The sequence below is a fragment of the Mus musculus genome, chromosome X (assembly GCF_000001635.26).
Source record: "Mus musculus strain C57BL/6J chromosome X, GRCm38.p6 C57BL/6J".
Taxonomy (NCBI): Eukaryota; Metazoa; Chordata; class Mammalia; order Rodentia; family Muridae; genus Mus; species Mus musculus.
This window is the reverse complement of record NC_000086.7, coordinates 58,899,413-58,921,788: the sequence shown is the minus strand read 5'-3', so window position 1 is coordinate 58,921,788 and position 22,376 is coordinate 58,899,413. Positions and strand designations below refer to the sequence as shown.

General features: G+C 39.8%; 1 protein-coding gene across 2 annotated transcripts; it reads right to left on the bottom strand.

The window, feature by feature from the left end:
- Positions 1-1,483: 1,483 nt before the first annotated feature.
- Positions 1,484-12,433, bottom strand: 4930550L24Rik (RIKEN cDNA 4930550L24 gene). 2 transcript variants are annotated; one of them, XM_030251514.1, is made up of 3 exons: positions 12,370-12,433; positions 10,228-10,380; positions 1,484-2,955 (listed from the first exon to the last, which is right to left on the bottom strand). In XM_030251514.1, the coding sequence occupies exon 3, from the start codon at positions 2,904-2,906 to the stop codon at positions 1,944-1,946; it is 963 nt and encodes a 320-aa protein (XP_030107374.1). In that variant the 5' UTR covers positions 2,907-2,955; positions 10,228-10,380; positions 12,370-12,433; the 3' UTR covers positions 1,484-1,943. The 2 variants fall into 2 exon arrangements, with proteins under 2 accessions (XP_030107374.1, NP_076263.1); NM_023774.3 differs by lacking the exon at positions 12,370-12,433 and having other exon boundaries at positions 1,485-2,955; positions 10,228-10,328.
- Positions 12,434-22,376: the final 9,943 nt, after the last annotated feature.

Below are 22,376 nucleotides of genomic sequence, written 5' to 3'. Positions count from 1 at the left end.
TTTGCTTAAAGGTTCTGTTCTATGTTGCCAAAAAACATTGCTAAAAGAAGAAATGAACTGCGAGAGCAGGAAAAGTATAGGTCCCAGAAATGTTTATAGGTACTGTATAGGCAATAATAATACATTACGTTCAATTGCACTGGGACAAAAGTTCAAATCACCTTCTATAACTGCTGCATCCCCAGTAGAGATTCATTTGGTTGGATGGTTGAAAAGAAATTTTTTGAGCGTTTTTCCATTCCAATTTTTCCTCTCATGTATCAGACACACTGAGACTCTGGCTCCCATCACTGTAGTCCCTGAGTGGCCACTGTAGGAGCCCTTAAAACACTGGCACCCACTTCTACCTTGGCCTGTGGCTACCTTAAGATACCACTGCAGGAACTATAAAAATGGGGGCACTTGTAAAAACAGCAGCACCTTTCCTGCTTCAGTCTGTGGCTGTTGTGTGGTACCACTGCAGTTGTCCATGATGTCAGCACCTCCTCTCCAGCCTCTGCAAGCAGATCCCCAGAAATAACACCTCAGCCAAAGCTGCCTGCACCCAGGAGAGTCGCCCTGTCCTAATCCAGGTGTTGATACAGGGAAAAGGGAGTGAAAAAAGGCCACCAATAACTGAGCAGGAAAACCCACCAATCCCAAAGTTCCCACAAACCCCACCAATCCCTGAGCTCCCCAAGCTCAGGACTTGAAATCTCACCAATCCCCACTCTGGAAATCTCTGGGCAGAAAAAGCTCTGCCCCCTAAGCAATCCTATATTAGTCATGCCTGGCAGCCAGTCCCCCATACCCTGGAACCTCCCAACGAGTTATCTTTTATGAGATTTGCTGTATGATATGTCTCTTTCATCAGAAGAAGCAAAGAAGAAATAAAAACAAAGGAAGAACTGAAGAAGTGAAGCAAGGCTGAAGCTCCTGAACTCGCCAGCTCAGCCGGGGATACTGTTCCCTGGGAGCTATAACGCTGAAGGAGTAGGCCTGAGGCTCCTGAGCTCCTGAGCTCAGCCAGAAATCCCCTTCCCTGTGAGACGCAACACCTCTGCTAAGGAGGCTTCCTCTTAGCCGTGTTTCATGGGTGCCCGAGTCTCATAACCTTTGATTGAAACACAGTCCCTCCTGGGAGCTGTGTGTTTCCTGGGTTCCCAGGGAACAGGATATGCTTCCATTGGACTACCTTCTTCCCTCAGAGCTGTGTGGTGATTCCTGGTCTTCAAAGTCTCAGGATACCCTTTCATCTGAGCAGGAACACTTACAACCATCATCTACCTTCACAGATTAGTACTCACGGAAATACCCGTGGTTTCTGACAGCCCCCAAAATGCCTCCACTCAAAGCATTTATACATGACAGATGTCATGTGGAATCTCATCTCCTCAGTCCTTTTGAAAGCTGTTTTCCACACTACTACATATCCATCACTGATATTTTTTTTTAATTTCCACTGTTATTAAAATGCCCTCCAAAGAACAAACACTGCTGAGGAAACAAGTCAGTATAGGTTTTTATTAAGCTTTAATTTCTTACGCATTCTTGACTAAGTCAAGTAAGTGAGGTGCACACCTTAAGTTTCACAATGCAGACTAAGAGAACAGGAATTCCAGTTTTAACCGTATGTTTACACTTTCCTTGACTTACTGATACTAATTAACTACTCTCCCATTTCTAAGGAAAATTCAGTCACAATGCTATCTGATCTTCCTCTAGGTCTCAAAGCTGAGAATGTTCTCAATTTGCTTTTAACAACAGCAAGGTTCTTATTCTGAAACCCAGCAATCAGTAACAACTGTGTGGGCAGTACAAGGAATGAATGGAGTAGACTCTAAAGCTAATAAACCTTGTAAAGAGAAATATCTGAAACAGTACTGAAAGGAAAAAGAAACTAAATCTCTGCTGTTTGGAGGCTTGATTGCTCTCTTTAAACATGGTGTAAAGAACCAGCCTCATTACTCAGAGTGGGAGACACTGCTGGGCTTGTCCCCAGAACCTGAATTGTCCACAGCAGTAGAAATGGCTGTGGAGGCAAGTAGAGCTCGGGCTCTCTCCTCTTCATCTTCCAGAGCTTCCTTATACAAAGCGGTGAAGGAAGCTGGGTTACTCCCAGCAACCTTGCAGAAAAACTGCAGGACTTTCATTTTGCTTGTTTCAGCTTGGGCCCTTGGACCCCACAGGAACTCATAACTTGGAGGATCACTGTAGGGTACAGGCTGGTACACCAGGTAATTCTCTAACACCAAATCTTCAGTGATGAACTTTCTGGGATTCCCGCAGATAAAATCATGTTGGTCAGGATACACACCAACAATATTCAGCACCTCCCAGATCTTCTTCTCAGAGGCACGGTTGCCTTCCATGAAGATTATACCAAGGACAAGCACCAGGAGGCCGGTCTTGGGTATCCCCTCTTCATTGCTGATCCGCCCATCATAGGTGAGGTCAAGGACTTTCAGGAGCAGGTAGGTGTGGTTCAGGGCATCCACTTCCTTTACTTCGATGCCACAGACCACTTCCAAGCATTCACAGGCATGCTTGAAGATCAATGAATAGTAGCCCTTGTGCTTCTTCCCAACACTCTTCAGAATTTCTGCTTCTGTGACAGGCTCATTTGTTACATACTTGGAGCTCAGAAACTTCACCAAATCAATAACCTTCTTCTGAAACTTACTGTTGAGCATTAACTTGGTGCGGAGGCAGGCCTTTGAGGTACTCTGACCTCCCTCTGCTTCACCACCAGAACCCTCACTTGCTTTGCTTGATGCAGACGCTTGGCTGGAAGCAGAGGATGAGGCGGTTTCCTGGGAACTCTCTGCAGCAGCCACCTTCTCCCAGGTGCCTACCTCTTCAGCTGCAGGAACCTCCTCCTCTAGCTGGTCCTCAAAGCCTGGATCATGCCTCTGAATGTGTGACATGGTAATTTCTTTTCCAATAATTGGCTGGAAGAAGTTGATGGAGAGTGGCCTGAGGGCAAGAGAAAAAAATGTGAAGATTTTGTAACCTGTCAGCATTGACAAAGGCTTTTTCAATATTTACCTTAGATAGTTCTTTTGGGTCTCATGGACCTGCATCCCATGAACTCTCTTGTGCTCTATGGTTTCTGTATATTACTTAGTTCACTAACCATGTCCTTTGTACCTATAGCTTCCATATGAGCAATTCATGGGAGAAGCTCCGGTCATAGAACACATTCACAGACTTGGATCCTATCCCCAGGGCTAACTGCTGGATAGAAGTAGATTTTGCAAGATCCACACAATTATGGTACAAATGAGCCCTCATAGCACTAATTAGGAACTAGATTCCATCTGTTTCTATAAAAGGGACCCTCCTATCCTCTAAATGACTCTTGAAAGGCCTGAGACACCATGTCTCTTTGATAAACAGTTAATCCTTTGACACTGTAGTGGGTAATACTAGCACAACAAATCAGTAAACCAGAAAGTAGGGTCTCCCAGGGCAGGAGCAGCAAATCTCTAGTGGTATGGGAATCCCACGTATCTTATTCAGGGTTCTCACACTGGCTAACATAACTTAGATATAGCCACCTCTGCGGACATAGGACAATGACTTTCCCTCCCTAAGACAAAAGTAAAGGAAGAAAGAAAGGAAGAAAGGAAGAAAGGAAGAAAGAAAGGAAGGAAGAAAGAAAGAAAGAAAGAAAGAAAGAAAGAAAGAAAGAAAGAAAGAAAGAAAGAAAGAATAGACACTACCTCAGAATGAAAGGCTGGAAAACAATTTTCCAAGCAAATGGTATGAAGAAACAAGCAGGAGTAGCCATCCTAATATCTGATAAGATTGACTTCCAACCCAAAGTCATCAAAAAAGACAAGGAGGGACACTTCATTCTCATCAAAGGTAAAATCCTCCAAGAGGAACTCTCAATTCTGAATATCTATGCTCCAAATACAAGAGCAGCCACATTCACTAAAGAAACTTTAGTAAAGCTCAAAGCACACATTGCGCCTCACACAATAATAGTGGGAGACTTCAACACACCACTTTCACCAATGGACAGATCATGGAAACAGAAACTAAACAGGGACACACTGAAACTAACAGAAGTGATGAAACAAATGGATCTGACAGATATCTACAGAACATTTTATCCTAAAACAAAAGGATATACCTTCTTCTCAGCACCTCATGGTACCTTCTCCAAAATTGACCACATAATAGGTCACAAATCAGGCCTCAACAGATTCAAAAATATTGAAATTGTCCCATGTATCCTATCAGATCACCATGCACTAAGGCTGATCTTCAATAACAAAATAAATAACAGAAAGCCAACATTCACATGGAAACTGAACAACACTCTTCTCAATGATACCTTGGTCAAGGAAGGAATAAAGAAAGAAATTAAAGACTTTTTAGAGTTTAATGAAAATGAAGCCACAACGTACCCAAACCTTTGGGACACAATGAAAGCATTTCTAAGAGGGAAACTCATAGCTATGAGTGCCTTCAAGAAAAAACGGGAGAGAGCACATACTAGCAGCTTGACAACACATCTAAAAGCTCTAGAAAAAAAGGAAGCAAATTCACCCAAGAGGAGTAGACGGCAGGAAATAATCAAACTCAGGGGTGAAATCAACCAAGTGGAAACAAGAAGAACTATTCAAAGAATTAACCAAACGAGGAGTTGGTTCTTTGAGAAAATCAACAAGATAGATAAACCCTTAGCTAGACTCACTAAAGGGCACAGGGACAAAATCCTAATTAACAAAATCAGAAATGAAAAGGGAGACATAACAACAGATCCTGAAGAAATCCAAAACACCATCAGATCCTTCTACAAAAGGCTATACTCAACAAAACTGGAAAACCTGGACGAAATGGACAAATTTCTGGACAGATACCAGGTACCAAAGTTGAATCAGGATCAAGTTGACCTTCTAAACAGTCCCATATCCCCTAAAGAAATAGAAGCAGTTATTAATAGTCTCCCAGCCAAAAAAAGCCCAGGACCAGACGGGTTTAGTGCAGAGTTCTATCAGACCTTCAAAGAAGATCTAACTCCAGTTCTGCACAAACTTTTTCACAAGATAGAAGTAGAAGGTATTCTACCCAACTCATTTTATGAAGCCACTATTACTCTGATACCTAAACCACAGAAAGATCCAACAAAGATAGAGAACTTCAGACCAATTTCTCTTATGAACATCGATGCAAAAATTCTTAATAAAATTCTCGCTAACCGAATCCAAGAACACATTAAAGCAATCATCCATCCTGACCAAGTAGGTTTTATTCCAGGGATGCAGGGATGGTTTAATATACGAAAATCCATCAATGTAATCCATTATATAAACAAACTCAAAGACAAAAACCACATGATCATCTCGTTAGATGCAGAAAAAGCATTTGACAAGATCCAACACCCATTCATGATAAAAGTTCTGGAAAGATCAGGAATTCAAGGCCAATACCTAAACATGATAAAAGCAATCTACAGCAAACCAGTAGCCAACATCAAAGTAAATGGAGAGAAGCTGGAAGCAATCCCACTAAAATCAGGGACTAGACAAGGCTGCCCACTTTCTCCCTACCTTTTCAACATAGTACTTGAAGTATTAGCCAGAGCAATTCGACAACAAAAGGAGATCAAGGGGATAAAAAATTGGAAAAGAGGAAGTCAAAATATCACTTTTTGCAGATGATATGATAGTATATATAAGTGACCCTAAAAATTCCAACAGAGAACTCCTAAACCTGATAAACAGCTTCGGTGAAGTAGCTGGATATAAAATTAACTCAAACAAGTCAATGGCCTTTCTCTACACAAAGAATAAACAGGATGAGAAAGAAATTAGGGAAACAACACCCTTCTCAATAGCCACAAATAATATAAAATATCTCGGCGTGACTCTAACGAAGGAAGTGAAAGATCTGTATGATAAAAACTTCAAGTCCCTGAAGAAAGAAATTAAAGAAGATCTCAGAAGATGGAAAGATCTCCCATGCTCATGGATTGGCAGGACCAACATTGTAAAAATGGCTATCTTGCCAAAAGCAATCTACAGATTCAATGCAATCCCCATTAAAATTCCAACTCAATTCTTCAACGAATTAGAAGGAGCAATTTGCAAATTCATCTGGAATAACAAAAAACCGAGGATAGCAAAAACTCTTCTCAAGGATAAAAGAACCTCTGGTGGAATCACCATGCCTGACCTAAAGCTTTACTACAGAGCAATTGTGATAAAAACTGCATGGTACTGGTATAGAGACAGACAAGTGGACCAATGGAATAGAATTGAAGACCCAGAAATGAACCCACACACCTATGGTCACTTGATCTTCGACAAGGGAGCCAAAACCATCCAGTGGAAGAAAGACAGCATTTTCAACAATTGGTGCTGGCACAACTGGTTGTTATCATGTAGAAGAATGCGAATCGATCCATACTTATCTCCTTGTACTAAGGTCAAATCTAAGTGGATCAAGGAACTTCACATAAAACCAGAGACACTGAAACTTATAGAGGAGAAAGTGGGGAAAAGCCTTGAAGATATGGGCACAGGGGAAAAATTCCTGAACAGAACAGCAATGGCTTGTGCTGTAAGATCGAGAATTGACAAATGGGACCTAATGAAACTCCAAAGTTTCTGCAAGGCAAAAGACACTGTCTATAAGACAAAAAGACCACCAACAGACTGGGAAAGGATCTTTACCTATCCTAAATCAGATAGGGGACTAATATCCAACATATATAAAGAACTCAAGAAGGTGGACCTCAGAAAATCAAATAACCCCCTTAAAAAATGGGGCTCAGAACTGAACAAAGAATTCTCACCTGAGGAATACCGAATGGCAGAGAAGCACCTGAAAAAATGTTCAACATCCTTAATCATCAGGGAAATGCAAATCAAAACAACCCTGAGATTCCACCTCACACCAGTGAGAATGGCTAAGATCAAAAATTCAGGTGACAGCAGATGCTGGCGAGGATGTGGAGAAAGAGGAACACTCCTCCATTGTTGGTGGGATTGCAGGCTTGTACAACCACTCTGGAAATCAGTCTGGCGGTTCCTCAGAAAATTGGACATAGTACTACCGGAGGATCCAGCAATACCTCTCCTGGGCATATATCCAGAAGAAGCCCCAACTGGTAAGAAGGACACATGCTCCACTATGTTCATAGCAGCCTTATTTATAATAGCCAGAAACTGGAAAGAACCCAGATGCCCCTCAACAGAGGAATGGATACAGAAAATGTGGTACATCTACACAATGGAGTACTACTCAGCTATTAAAAAGAATGAATTTATGAAATTCCTAGCCAAATGGATGGACCTGGAGAGCATCATCCTGAGTGAGGTAACACAATCACAAAGGAACTCACACAATATGTACTCACTGATAAGTGGATACTAGCCCAAAACCTAGGATACCCACGATATAAGATACAATTTCCTAAACACATGAAACTCAAGAAAAATGAAGACTGAAGTGTGGACACTATGCCCCTCCTTAGAAGTGGGAACAAAACACCCATGGAAGGAGTTACAGAAACAAAGTATGGAGCTGAGATGAAAGGATGGACCATGTAGAGACTGCCATATCCAGGGATCCACCCCATAATCAGCTTCCAAATGCTGACACCATTGCATACACTAGCAAGATTTTACTGAAAGGACCCAGATGTAGCTGTCTCTTGTGAGACTATGCCGGGGCCTAGCAAACACAGAAGTGGATGCTCACAGTCAGCTAATGGATGGATCACAGGGCTCCCAATGGAGGAGCTAGAGAAAGTACCCAAGGAGCTAAAGGGATCTTCAACCCTATAGGTGGAACAACATTATGAACTAACCAGTACCCCTGAGCTCTTGACTCTAGCTGCATATGTATCAAAAGATGGCCTAGTCGGCCATCACTGGAAAGAGAGGCCCATTGGACACGCAGACTTTGTGTGCCCCGGTACAGGGGAACGCCAGGGCCAAAGGGGGGGAGTGGGAGGGTAGGGGAGTGGGGGTGGGTGGGTAAGGGGGACTTTTGGTATAGCATTGGAAATGTAAATGAGCTAAATACCTAATAAAAAAAAAAAAAAAAAAGAAAGAAAGAAAAGAGAAGAGAGAAAGAAAAAGAAAATGACCCATACAGCGACTCCTGCTTTAGATCTTGGCAGCAACAGCACAATCCAGTATGTGTTTGAATTAGAGGTCCATTAGTCCTCCCTCAGAGTCTTCCCATCTGATAAAATCTCACCATCTCAGATTCCTCCCATGTAAATAAAATCTAAAACAAAATGCCCAACATATAAACAACCCCCTCCTTTGGGAAGTCCCTGGCAACCTAGAAATGAGGGGATTCTCATATAGGCATGTCTGTAGCATTCTAGGGCTAGTAGTGGGAAAAGAATAGTTTTCAATTTTTATTATATTTTTAGTGGAAAGTTATTTTATATAATATATTATAATCATTTCCCTTCCAACATCTCCTCCCTGATCTCCCAAATCTACCACCCTTCTAACTCTAACCCGTCTTTTGCTCTCTCTTAGAAAAACAAAACAAAACAACAACAAAAAAACAAAACAAAAACAACAAAAAACAAAAAAGGGTTCCAGGACAGCCAAGGTTACACTGAGAAACCCTGCCTTGAAACAAAACCAAACATAAAACAAAAAAGAAGGAAGGAAATGAGAAGACAAACAAGAACAAAACAAAACAAACAAAATGAAACTAAGAGAATGAGAAATGTACAGACACGCATGTGAGTGCACACACACACATATGCATTAATGTACTTCCATGTACACACACCCACATATACATATGTACAAACGTGCTTGTTCCCAGGCATATACACATGCATGCAGGCACACACAAGTAAAACTCACACACAGAAAAAACATTGAAGAGGGGAGAGAGAGAGAGAGAGACAGAGACAGAGACGGAGAGGGAGAGGGAGAGGGAGAGGGAGAGGGAGAGGGAGAGGGAGAGGGAGAGGGAGAGGGAGAGGGAGAGAGAGAGAGAGAGAGAGAGAGAAAGAGAAAGTCCTCTCAAAATCAGAAACCATAATATACAAGCAAAAGACCAATAAGGGGAATGAATAAATAAGTAAATAAATAAGTAAGTATGTAAATAAATAAATAAATAAATAAATAAAATAAAGCATTCTGAAACAAAAGGCCGGCGGATTTCTGAGTTCGAGGTCAGCCTGGTGTACAGAGTGAGTTCCAGGACAGGGCTATACAGAGAAACTCTGTCTCAAAAAACAAAACAAAACAAAAGTCAGGTCGGGCAGTGGTGGCACACTCCTTTAATCCCAGCACTTGGGAGGCAGAGACAGGTGGATTTCTGAGTTTGAGGCCAGCCTGTTTTACAGAGTGAGTTCCAGGACAGCCAGGGCTACACAGAGAAACCCTGTCTCAAAAAAAAAAAAAAAAAAAAAAAAAAAAGAAAGAAAGAAAGAGAAAAAGAAAAAAAAAGAAAAAGAAAACAAGCAAAACCACCAGTATCTCGAGGAGGTTTGTTTTGTGTTGGCCTTCTTTTGCCACACACAGGGGCTGGTTTGGATACACAGGGAAACTTCCTGGGAGAGATTAACTTTTCCTTTGCAAGAAGTAGTTAACTTAAGAAACGAGGCCCCAGAGAAGGGGGATGCTGTGTGTGTGTGTGTGTGTGTCGGGGGGTGGGGGGTGGGGGGGGTGGGACCCTTTCGGAGACAATTGGGAAGAAGAATGGGATGTGGAACTGTCGGGGGGAGCAGGGGGTAACGGCTGGAATATAAATAAATAATTGTTAAAAAAAAAAAAAAGGAGAAAAGCGCTTGTTGGGAGTGAAAGCTCATGGCCACTTTCCCATCTCAGCAGTGGGAGCCCCTGTGACTGTTGGATCTGGATTTCCACAGGCCCTACATATGCCTTCCTCGAGATTGTGACGCAGATGTCGAGCCGTTTGAGGACCATGATGCAGCAGTTTCTGAGGCCTCACGGCACGGCTGGGTTTCGAGATGTTCTGTCTGGGAGAGGTCCTTGAGATTCTATAACTTTGTCTCACTCTGATGTCCCTCTGGCCTTGCCAGGTATGCCTCCCTCCCTTTATGGACCAGGGTAAAACTGTCCAAGAAAACACCCCTCAGATTCCAAAATGGAGGCTGACACAGCGGCAGGCCTTCCCCGCAAGGGCCAGCAGCAGGGCTCTAGTGAGGGGCAGAAAAGGCTAGTCTATTTGTAAGGTAAGGAAAGGATAATACCTCTGATGTACCTATAACTTATCCCAAATCCTTACCTTCAAGCACCACAGGGCCTGCAATGCCTCCTTCAGCTGAACGAAGACGTCTGCACCCGGCTTCGATTCCTTACTTTCTTCAGATAGCCGAAACGGAAGTCACTATACGGAAGTCACTACACATACGTCACATCCACTCGCTGTTACAGGAAGCTGTGAAGCAAGACAATCTACCTCACATCTGGAACTAAGGAGGGGCCCACGAGGGGGAAAAAAAGAGGTCTTTTTTGTTCTGTTTGATTCTTTTTTTTTTTTTGATATTTTCTCTTTTTACATTTCAAATGTCATTCCTTTTCCTGCTCCCTCCTCCCAAACCCTCTATCGATCCTCCCTCTCCCTGTTTCTATGAGGGTATTCCTACACACACACACACACACACACACACACACACACACACACACACTCCCATCTCCCCACCCTCCATTCCTACACTGGTGCATCTATCAAACCATCATAGGACCAAGGACCTCTTCCAATACTAGGGAGGCAGTTAGACAGATTTCTGAGTTTAAGGCCAGCCTGGTCTAGTGAGTTCCAAGACAGCCAGTGCTATACAGAGAAGAAACCTTGTCTCGAAAAGTAAAAAATAATAATAAAAAAATAAATTTAAAAAAAAGGAAAAAGAGGTCTTAAGAAAGAGGGCTCATGCTTAGAGAAGGGGACTTGGAGGAGTAGTGGGGAGGGGCTGACAGGGAGTGGGGCAGTGAACAGGGTGTAAAGTGAATAAGAAAAAAAAGAAAGAGAGAGAAAGGGAAGGGAGAGAGAAAGAGGAAAAGGAGAGGGTGTGGCATGTACTAGAACATGGGAAGTGGTGTGCTCTTACAAAGGGAAATACTGGGGAGAAAGCCAACAAGCAGAGAGGTGGGGCAGGGGAATTTCAACATATAATATGCAAATGCAAAAGGAACATTACTTGTATCTTAATTCCTTTAAAATAGCAATTTATAAATCAAAAGCGTTAACTCTCTCCTTACAGCAGTCCTTTCCTCCTTCATTAATATGTCACTACTAATAAACATGGTGACTATTTTAAAAAATACTCTATTGTGAGTCCAGTGTCCTCAATTACCAGCACCCTTCATCTCTCTCTTGCTGAGGCCACAACTTTTAAACCTAAACATTCGCTATACTAAGATCACCAATATGGGACCATCCTTTGATTGAAACGTTCATAAGAGAGTCAGAAATAACTATATAGGTTTCTGTGTGATTCTTCTATAGTTCAGGTTGGAGGCTTAAAGTATTTGTGTTTCTCTCTGTGTGTCTCTCTTTGTGTGCCTCTCTCTGTGTCTGTGTGTCTCTGTCTCTTTGTGTATCTCTGTCTCTCTGTCTCTCTGTCTCTCTGTCTCTCTCTGTGTATCTGCCTTTGTCTTCCCCTTACCCCCCCCATTCCACTTTTCTCATTACTTTATTTCGTTATTCACTTTACGTTCCTATCACACCCCTTCTTCTCTTCCCAGTACCCCCCTCACAAGTCCTTCCACCTATTACCCCACCCCTTTCTCCTCAGAGCCCCCCACTCCGAAGTCCTCCTGGGACATCAAGTCACAGCAGGATAAAGTGCATACTTTCCCCATAGAGACCTGTCTAGCTACAGGAAGGGTATCTAATGGCAGGCAAAAGAGTCAGAGTCATCCCCTGCTCCAATTGTTAGGGGATGCAATCTACATATCTGCTACAAATGTGTAGGGGGCCTAGCTCCAGCCCCTGTGTACTCTTTGGTTAGTTGTTCAATCTCTGTGAGCCCCCATTGGCCCAGATTAGTTGACTCTGTAGATCTTCTTGTGGTGTCCTTAACTCCTCCTGTTGGCTCAATCCTAACCCCTATTCTCCCACAAGACTCTCAGAGGTCTGTCCGATGTTTGGCTGTGGGTCTCTGCATGTTTCCACCCACTGCTGGATAAAGCCTTTCGGGAGACAGTAACACACTAGGCTCCTGTCTGCACATATTTTCTCTTATTATGGCTTGTATCATTGACTTCATAAGGTCTTCTATTTTCCTGAAATACTTCCACAGGACTATGGAGGGTATTGACAAAAATGCCTGTCTCAGAAAGTCCTTCCTTGACCTTTAGAGGAAAAAGGAGAGAGATCCTCTCAGAAGGAATTCTATGAATCCCACGTCTCAAGAAATCCTCTTACCTTGGTTCACGGTCCAGAGTGCCTCTCTGTACAGACTGATTCCTGCCTTTTCTTAGCCAAAGACTCTTACTTCCCAAAGAAACTATAAACTATTCCAGTAGAAGCCAAGGTCCACAGACTCTGATTTATTTATTTTTTTAATCTGGAATCCTGTTACTAATGTCAATGCTAGTCTTTATTTTCTTCACATGTTTTTTTTTTTTTTTGTTAGTAGTGTCTGGAAAATAGTTGATTGTTGTTTAGTGATATGTTTTGTAATAATGTAGCTGAACTATTGAAAAATGTGCCTTTGTATGTCCTTGGTTTCTGTGTAGATAAACTTTTTGCAATTAATATCAGTACTGTTTGTTCCTAAAACATTTTTTTCTTTTTACATTTTCTTGTTTTATAACTAGGTAGGCATTCTGGTATAACATTCATTAGCATGCTGGATAGCCCATTTCTCAACAGCTAGATTCTAATAGAGTCACAAACATAAATATTAAAGGGTTGAGACATTCTAAAGCTAATCTGTCAATAATCATATAACAGTACTATATTTCAGGGATACACATGAGGTTATGTGCTCTCCTTCCTCCTTTGGTCCTCTCCCTCCCTCCCTCTTTGTGTCTATGTAAATGTGTTCATTAAAGTTAATATTTCTTTAGCTACAGATTAGTATTACTTAATATTTTGTTGACTGGGGATTGAATTTAGGGCCTCATATTTATAAGGCACCACTCTAGCACTGAGATACCAAGTTATAGTGTCAGCACTAAATGTTTTATTACATTTATTTATTTATTTATCCATTTATTTATTGCTTGTGGGCATCCATGAATGCATGTACCATAATACATATGTAGAGATCATAGAAAATCATGTTGGAGTCCTCTTTTTCCATCATGTGGGGCCTGGGATAAGACAGATCCTCAGACATGACATCAAGTGTCTTTACTAATTGAGGTATCTCCGTGGATCTTTATTTCACACTATAGAAGAGGCAACTAAATATCAGGTAGTATGTGTAGTATGTGTAACTTGGTCCCTGACACCCACATGACTAATAGGGGCAGAGTCCTTAAGTAGTATATCTAGATATTACTACATACTGTGCCAAATTTCAATTCTAATTTTAATGTACTTAAAACAACAGACCATGGATGGAGAGGTTTCTCAGATGGTAAGAGTGTTTCCTGTTTAAGCATGAAGGTTGGAATGTAGATGCCAGCACCCACCAAACAAGCTATGTGTGTTCTTGTGAATGCCTATAACTCCAGCAATGAGGTGGCCAGTGTCTAAAGGATCCTTGAGGCTTGCTGGCTGCTATTCTAGCTAAAATAAAACAAGCTCTAATCTTAGCAAGAGAGCCTGCTTTAAAAGACTAAGGTGGAGAGTGATGGAAGACATCTGATGACCTCCTTTGGCCTAGGTGCACACTCCCCCTCAATCACACACACACACTCACATGCACACACACTCACATGCACTCACACATGTGCATACTACACAGACACTCTCAAACAAATACATAAATGATATGAAGTCATAATGTAGGTAGCTCACAACAAACAGATAGTATAGATTACACTTATTTTGAAGTTCTAAGGGGAATGCAATCAACATGAATTGATAACTAAGTGGAAATATAAAAGGTATTTGCTAGCTACTTTATATCACCATCTTTATTTTCTTACACAATTGCACACAGACATTGTGGATTCTGTTCTTTTTTTTAGTTTTATTTCTTTTATTTATTTATTTATTTATTTATTTATTTATGATTAGATATTTTCTTTATATACATTTCAAATGCTATCCCAAAAGTTCCCTATACACTCCCTCGGCCCTGCTCCCCTACCCACCCACTCCCACTTCTTAGCCCTGGCGTTCCCCTGTACTGGGGCATATAAAGTTTGCAATACCAAGAGGCCTCTCTTCCCAGAGTGATGGCCAACTAGGTCATCCTTAGTGAGGTAACCAAATCACAAATGAAGTCATTAGATATGCACTCACTGATAAGTGGATATTAGCCCAGAAACATAAAACACCCAAGATACAATTTGCAAAACACAAGAAAATCAAGAAGAGGGAAGACCAATGGGTGGATACTTCATTCCTCCTTAGAATAGGGAACAAAACACCCATGAAAGGAGTTACAGAGACAAAGTTTGGAGCTAAGATGAAAGGATGGACTATCCAGAGACTACCCCACCCAGGGATCCATCCCATAATCAGCCACCAAACCCAGACACTATTGCATAAGCCAGCAAGATTTTGCTGAAGGGACCCTGATATAGCTGTCTCGTATGAGACTATGCCAGTGCCTGGCAAATACAGAAGTGTATGCTCACAGTCATCTATAAGATGGAACACAGGGCCCCCAATGGAGAAGCTAGAGAAAGCATCCAAGGAGCTGAAGGGGTCTTCAACCCTATAAGTGGAACAACAATATGAACTAACCAGTGCCCTCAGAGCTCGTATCTCTAGCTGCATGTGTGGATTCTGTTATGATGAACAACTAAAATCCAACTTGCTATCTAAAGTAAAGCACAAAGACCAGTAGACCATCTATACCATAATCAATCACTAAACAGTTTACAATCAGAACTTGATGCACAAAGCCTTTTTATTACTTTAAGAAAGGCAACACTGGAGCTTCTACAAAATAATGTGCAAGCAAAACTTGATTTTCAGACCTCTGAGCCATATGATCCATTTGTTTATAACTTCTGAATGAAAAGCATGGAAATCATACAAAATTTGTTTTAGTTACTTTTCCTTTGTAAACAAAGCAAGACTTTACAATAAGTGGTATTTGCTGTACAGGTAGAATATGGTGATGGATAACCTATGAATAAAGTGATTCTGTAATCTAGTTTAGGAAATACTCTCCTGCCTATTAATTGATGAGAACATTTAAAATGTCAAGAAATTCAGACAATTCTGCAATACATATACAAGACCAACTTACTTATTTCAGTATTCTCAGCTTATTTGACTACAAATAATTTTATTATGCCATCTTAATTTAATGTATTGTGGCCTATCATGCCCATGCTAACATATATTAAACATAGACTTGCAAAAATTGGTGTATCAGAAAAAGCCTGAGAAACTATAAGGGCTTCAGATACTATTCCACTTTTCTAAATTATTATCATTGAAATATCAATCACATTAACTGTCTCTAAGCCTTTTGTTAAAATAATGTCTGTTTTGCAGTGATTCTTAAACATTAAATTAAAAGTGTTCAATGAATGCCTCATACAGATGCTCAGCATTATATGTAAACATTCTTGCTCACTTACCATTAAAGGGTCTTGTCTTCATCAGCCTCTGTGCCTCCTCTCTGAATGCTCCAACATTATATCACAAGACATATAAGAATCCTCCGTTGCTTCTCTACATTATGCCACAATTTAATCGTATTTCTCCCCCTGCATGAAACTGCTCTGGGCATGAGTCTGCTCACAATTGCCATATTATCACACCAATTTCAAACACTTCTCATTTTGTATCAGATATACTTATAATAAGTGCCAAGTCACAGAAATATTAAGAGACAGACTATACTATGTGCATTTCATTATTTTTGGCTTTAGAAGGAAAAGAGTAAAGCATGTAGACTAATAATCTGTGTTGTAAGTGAGGACTGAAATAAACAATGGTGTTAGGCAATAACTTAGGAAAGGGTAGTCTAATTCTACTTGAAAATTTGACAACACTTTGAAGATACACTGGCTCTTAAGGTAAGGATATATATAGGGGGAAGTTAGATAATGGTCATTAACTGCTGATTATTATTTTATTAAAATACTTATTTGGTTTTTATTTATGCGTAGGAGTATTTGCCTGCATACATGTGCATTATTTAGTGACTGCAGAAGCCAGAAGGGACATTGGATCCTGTGGTACTGAAGTAACAGATGGGTGTGAGCCACCATGTAGATTCTGGGAACTGAACTCTGGTCCAATACAAAAATGACAACTGCTCTTAAGCACTGAAACATCTCTCAAGAAACCCACAAATTACTAAGTGAAAATAGGAGATAGGATCTCAGTTTTCAGTGCTCTGTATTAAATCATCCTTCCTCTACTGACTTCTTTTGGGGATCATTCTCTTTAACTTTGGGAAACCTTCATTTTGGTTAAAAAGTCTCCTAAATCTAGAACTTTTACATAGAATATTCTATTTTCAAGACACAGAGATTCAAGAAAGCATGGGAAAATATTTCCCAAATTTCACATGTAAACCTTAAAATTACCCATATTTAACAAAATAATGGGCCTCAGTTCTTGGATGTTTTAGAAGAAATTCCAAATTATAGGTATTCAAAATTGAACTTTCTTTCGCCCATGAATGTTTCCAAAATCTCACCCAATTATTGAATACAGGCCTAGAAGTCATGTAGATAATGTCTGAGGATTCAAGGTGATAAGAAAAGCTTTACATAAACTTTCAGAGACTAGATAAGACTAAACAGAATCTATGCTGGTTAGGGATTTGACTCCCTAGATATAGTAGGCAAGTTATATAATCAAACTGAGCCCCCATCAATGAATGGGTGGATATAAAAATGTCTAAATATAGAATGGAGCGCTTTAATATTTAAATTATGTTATTCCAAACAATATGGATGGACCTGGAGGACAATGTGCTAAGTGAAACCTAATTTTTATGTAAATATCAAACAGTTAAAAGTCCTAAAAGTTGAAAGTGAAAGTTGTGGTTATTAGAGACTGAAGGCAGCAAAATGAGATGATGTTAATTAAAAGATAGAGAGCTGCAGTTAGACAAAGGTAATAAATGGTAAATATTTATGGTGATGTATCCATTCAATATCTTGACATATTTGTTACCACTACATAAAACATGGCTATGTACCTCCTAATTATATACAATTATAATTTGTCAAAAAGGTAGGCTGCTTACGAAAGACATAATAGTGTAGCCATGAAGCACATGTTTATGAATCTATGGCACTGCTTCTCTACTCACACTAGCAAGAAATTTGAAACAACCTAGATGTCCCTCAACAGAAAAATGGATAAAGAAAATGTGGTACATTTACACAGTGGAGTATTACTTAGCTGTTAAAAAAATGTGACACCATAAGTTTTGAAGGCAAATGGATACAACTAGAAAAAGTCATCCCAAGTGAGGTAACCCAGACTTAGAAAGATAAATAAGGCATATATTCAGTTATAAGTGGATATTAGCTGCTAAGTAAATAGTAAACAAGCTACAATCCTTAGACACAAAGAGGATAGGAAAAGGAGATTTGGGGGAAAACACGGGATTTCTCTGGGAAGTAAAAAATAAATAGATTTTATGGGTGAACTAAAGACAAGGGGAACTGGAATGAGAGGATCACATGGGGAGGGGAAAGGAATGAAGGGGAGAGAGAGCTAGAATTGAGGGGCATTTGAGGGGTGGTGTGGAAACATAGTGCATTGAAAACTTCCTAAAATACACTAAGGCAATCCTAGTGGAATCCCAAATTGTGGGGGAGATGGATGAGTTACAACTGGCAATCTCTGGGTTATATCCAATTGAGTTGTTGGTCAAAGGGGTCCTGTGGAAATCTCCCAAATAACCCAGGTTGTTGGCAAGAAAATATGTTGCTCCTCACAAACTGACAACAAAGCCCCATTGCTGAAGACAACACCTACACAAGTCACTGATCATGGAGAGGTCAAAATGGTGCCTACATAGAACATCTATCCCCATGTTCTGGTGTTTCTGATATGGGAGGGTACTCTGCAGGCTACCAAAAGAGAAACCATATATACCAATCCAGCTAGAAAACCTTTGATCTGCAATACTGTACTGCCTACAAAATATACAATGTCAATGGTGGCACAAAGCTTGTGGGACTAATCCACAAATGTCTTTCTTGGCAATCAAGAACAAAAGAGTAGATAGCCCAAATACCTAGGGTAAATCCAAAAACTACAGGTCTTTAAAAAAGGTAGTAACAAAATAACAGTATCCTGCTATATTCATAGATCAGTGCCTGATTCATCCATCACCAGAGAACCTTCCTCTTGCAGTAGATGGCAACAAACACAGAGACCCACAGCCAGATATTACACATACAGAGGGGAAGGGAGGGAGGGAGGGAGAAAGAAGTGGACAGGGAGAGAAGGGGGAGGAGGAGGGAGGCAGGAAGGGAGTGAGACAGAGATAGAGACATCTTGGAATAGACAACTCTATCAAATAACTCCCTCAGAGCTCAGGGAACATTGCAGAATAGGAGACAGAAGAAGTGGATGAGCCACAGAGGAATAGAGAACACCAGAGAACAAATCCCTCTAAATCAATTGAGCAAAGCTCATATGAATACACAGAGACTGAAGTAGCAAGCATAGGCCTGTACATGTCTACACCAGGTTCTCTGAATATATATTATAGCTTTCAATTTAATGTGTTTATGAAATTTCTGAGTACATAAATGAGTAAGTCTCTGACTCCTGGGCCCTCTCTTGGGGCTCCATTTCTTCTGTTGGTTTCACTTTGATATGATGGTTTTTTGTTTTACCTCATATTTTATTTTGTTATCTTCTGTTATTTCTTAGAAGCCTGTTCAGTTCTAATGAGAGACAGAAAGGGGGTGGATACTGAGGGAAAGGTGGTGAAGAGATGTAGAGGTCTGGAAACTGTAATTGGGGTATATTAAATGAGAAAAATTGATTTCTAATAAAAGGGAAAATGTACAAAGTAATCTATGCATGGGATTTGAGTTTTCTGAGGATCCCACCCCTGCTTTGAGGAGGGTATTTTGCTCTGTGTGATCGCTGTATGTGTTTCTTCACCCCTGATACAGGCTTTTCTTCAAAAAAGAAAAACAAGATATAGCATATTGAAAGTTTGCAAATATATAGGCTAACTAGACAAAGTAATTAGGGCCAGAACCAAATTCAGGAAAACAATAGCTTACACATGATGTCAATTTATTATTATTATTATTATTATTATTATTATTATTATTATTATTTGGTTTTTAGAGACAGGGTTTCTCTGTATAGCCCTGGATGTCCTGGAATTCACTTTGTAGACCAGGTTGGCTTCGAACTCAGAAATCTGCCTGCCTCTGCCTCCTGAGTGCTGGGATTAAAGGTGTGTGCCACCATGCCTGTCCAATCTATTATTTTATGTGCATTCATTTGTTTGATGTTAAATAGTTTTTATTTTTATATTTCTAATTATGATTCATCACATACTAGGCAATATAGAAGTTGCATATTCTTTAACTGAAAGATGCAATATCTTAAAGAGATAAAATATATTCCTAATGGTGCCATATTCTTATTCTTGAATGGTTTTTACAATACATATGTTGGTTGCATATTTCAACTACATTTCTCTTAACCAAATCTGAAGTTAGTCAAAGAATAGTCACTTAAATTCAGCAGTAAAGTCATTTACTATCTATCTGGAATTAGAAATTTTATCTAATTGCTATATTTTAAATGGTTTTCTTTGCTTCTCAAGAATTTGTCAGAAGTTAGAAACTGTATAGAATAAATTAATATCCTAAATCCTTTACCTGGAACATAAGAGTAATAATATTGTATCATTAGGAAATTCATTCCTTCACACCTTTATTTAAAATTGGCTGAAGAAGTATTTAAAAAAATATTGACTTGATTAGGTGTCAAGCTATTACACACTCTTAAAACACTACTTTAGATCATTCTGACTGTGAATATGGGGGAGTAATGAGATACAAGGCAAAGGAGAATATCAGCAGGGGAAAAATAACGATCAGTTTATATATGCAATGTGAAATATAAAATTTCTCCCATGTGTCATTGAGAATGCTGGTAAAGATTTAGCAATAATATTGTAATAATCCCTTGAAATTTCTGATACATCACTCTGACTGCCATATGTGGGAGATCCGCAGCACAGAGAGAGGAAAAAGAATGCCTAAAAGCAGTAAAGCAAACCGCTTAGAAGGCTATTGACACTGTCTAGCTTTGAAATGATGAGGCATTAATCTTGTTTCTGCTTGCAAGTATAAGAAAGTTAGAAGATTCAGACTCTCTTCTAGAAGGTGGACCACGTGAGAAGATCATTTTGTCATGAAGGATGATACTAAATTAGAAGTCCATCATGTTTTCCTTATTCATTTGTATGAAAACATATTTTGATGCTTAATATTGCAAGCTGGCCACTGCACTGAGAGATGCTTAGGGATTAATAGACCATAGTTTAGACCATAGTTATGAATGTGTCTGAGTTTTCAGAGAACACTGAACTAAGCAGAAAGAAAAAGACCTCTATGATGACAAGTGCCATAGAAGTTTCCAATAAATTGGGAGCTCCTGTAAAATAAAAATGGAAGAAAACAAAACCAACCCAGCATACACAAGCTCCCTTCTTCCTGAGCAAGTGTGTTTATCACTACTGCTTTCGCCTGTGGATATCAAACTCCAGCTCCCCCAACCTTTCAGTATAGACATATCAGCACCTCTCTGGAGTTCTTCCAGGCCTTCACTGGGCTTATCAAGAACAAACATTGTTTCTACTTCTGCATTTCAAGGGCCTAGCACAATGAATGGACACAGTGATGTGGTGCTCAGAATGTCCTTCAGAAGAGGAGTCATTGCCCTAGCTATTGGGAATTCTGTCAACAGACTATCTGCAGTAATTAGAGCAGAGATCATTTTATTTGCAGAGAGGGCCCTTTCTAAATGCCATAACTCATGTCAAGATGGCCTAGACACAATGAATAATTGATTGAGGCACATGTAAGGCTAGTCAAATCGACAGACCATGGTGTGTGCCACCTTTAAATTGCAACAGTGGTTTCAGAGGTCCCTGGGCCTTTGAATGTGGCTGCTTTGGACTGCATCAAAAATTGATTTGTCCCAGAGTATGTTTGCCCCCCCTTTCCTTCCCTTCTCCATTGCTTTGTATTTAAAGGGTACTTATTAGAAAATATTATAGCATGGAGGATCCATCTCACAAGAGCTTCCTGGGTAATCTAACCCAGTTAGAATATTTAGAATAAACAAAGTTTAGTTAGATGAATGATCATCTTATTTTGGCTGCAAAGGGTGAAAATCATGGGCTTTGTGTGCTATTTAATTCTATCCTACTCATCTCAAAGAGAATGTAGTAAACAATGTGCTCTGAGAGGAAAATATATTCTGTCTTCTTCTCTCTATATTCTTAAGTGCACAGAAATAAATTACACTCTGACAGCATGCAAACTTCTGTGCCAAAAGTATTTCTGTTGGCTCCTTTCTGTGTAATTAAACCATGTTCTTTCTTGGGGATATTTGAAAAAGAAATGCTTAACTTTAAAGATATCACTAATATAATGTAAAAAGAAGCTGTATTGATGATGTTTTCCTGGAGGGATTTCAATTCAATTTCAAAACTCAAAAGACATTTTTACAATGTGACTGGAAGTAAACCAAATCTGTATATATATGAAAATTCAGTTTCTCATTAGTTAAATCTTGTAATCGTATCTTCACTTATTTGTCACGTTCTTCTGTTATTTAATGTCTAAGTCTTTGAACTATAAATAAATACAAGCCTTCATAGGCCACTCATTTCTATGGAACTGAGAGGGGAAAAAAAGGTTCAAATGCTGAAAGTTTGGAGCTGTCTTCTTTCATTTCACTCCACATATCTTGAGACATAGGTCTAACAATACTGAGGATGCCTATAGCTGTCCTATTGACAATTTAATCCCTTATACAATGCATAATCAAATGCCAAAGTGTGGAAAGTAGAAAATACATTATTTGTGACTCCCAAATCATTCACATGCATAAAAATTCTGAACTGTTTCATATGAGGGCTGACCTAATTAGTGATAATATTGTAATAAAATATTAACAGCCATCTAAGTTCTTATTTCCAAGAGAAGAAATGATATGAAGTATACATGACACATTTGGAAAATAAAACATCATATGAAGCAGGAATAACAAATTGATTTTGGTGTTGGGCTTCTTGGAATGAATAGCTATGAGGTTATCTACCTCTGTTTGGCCAGCAGCCA

Excerpts from the sequence above, each read along its gene's own strand:
- 4930550L24Rik (XM_030251514.1), bottom strand. The coding sequence starts at position 2,906 with ATGTCACACATTCAGAGGCATGATCCAGGCTTTGAGGACCAGCTAGAG.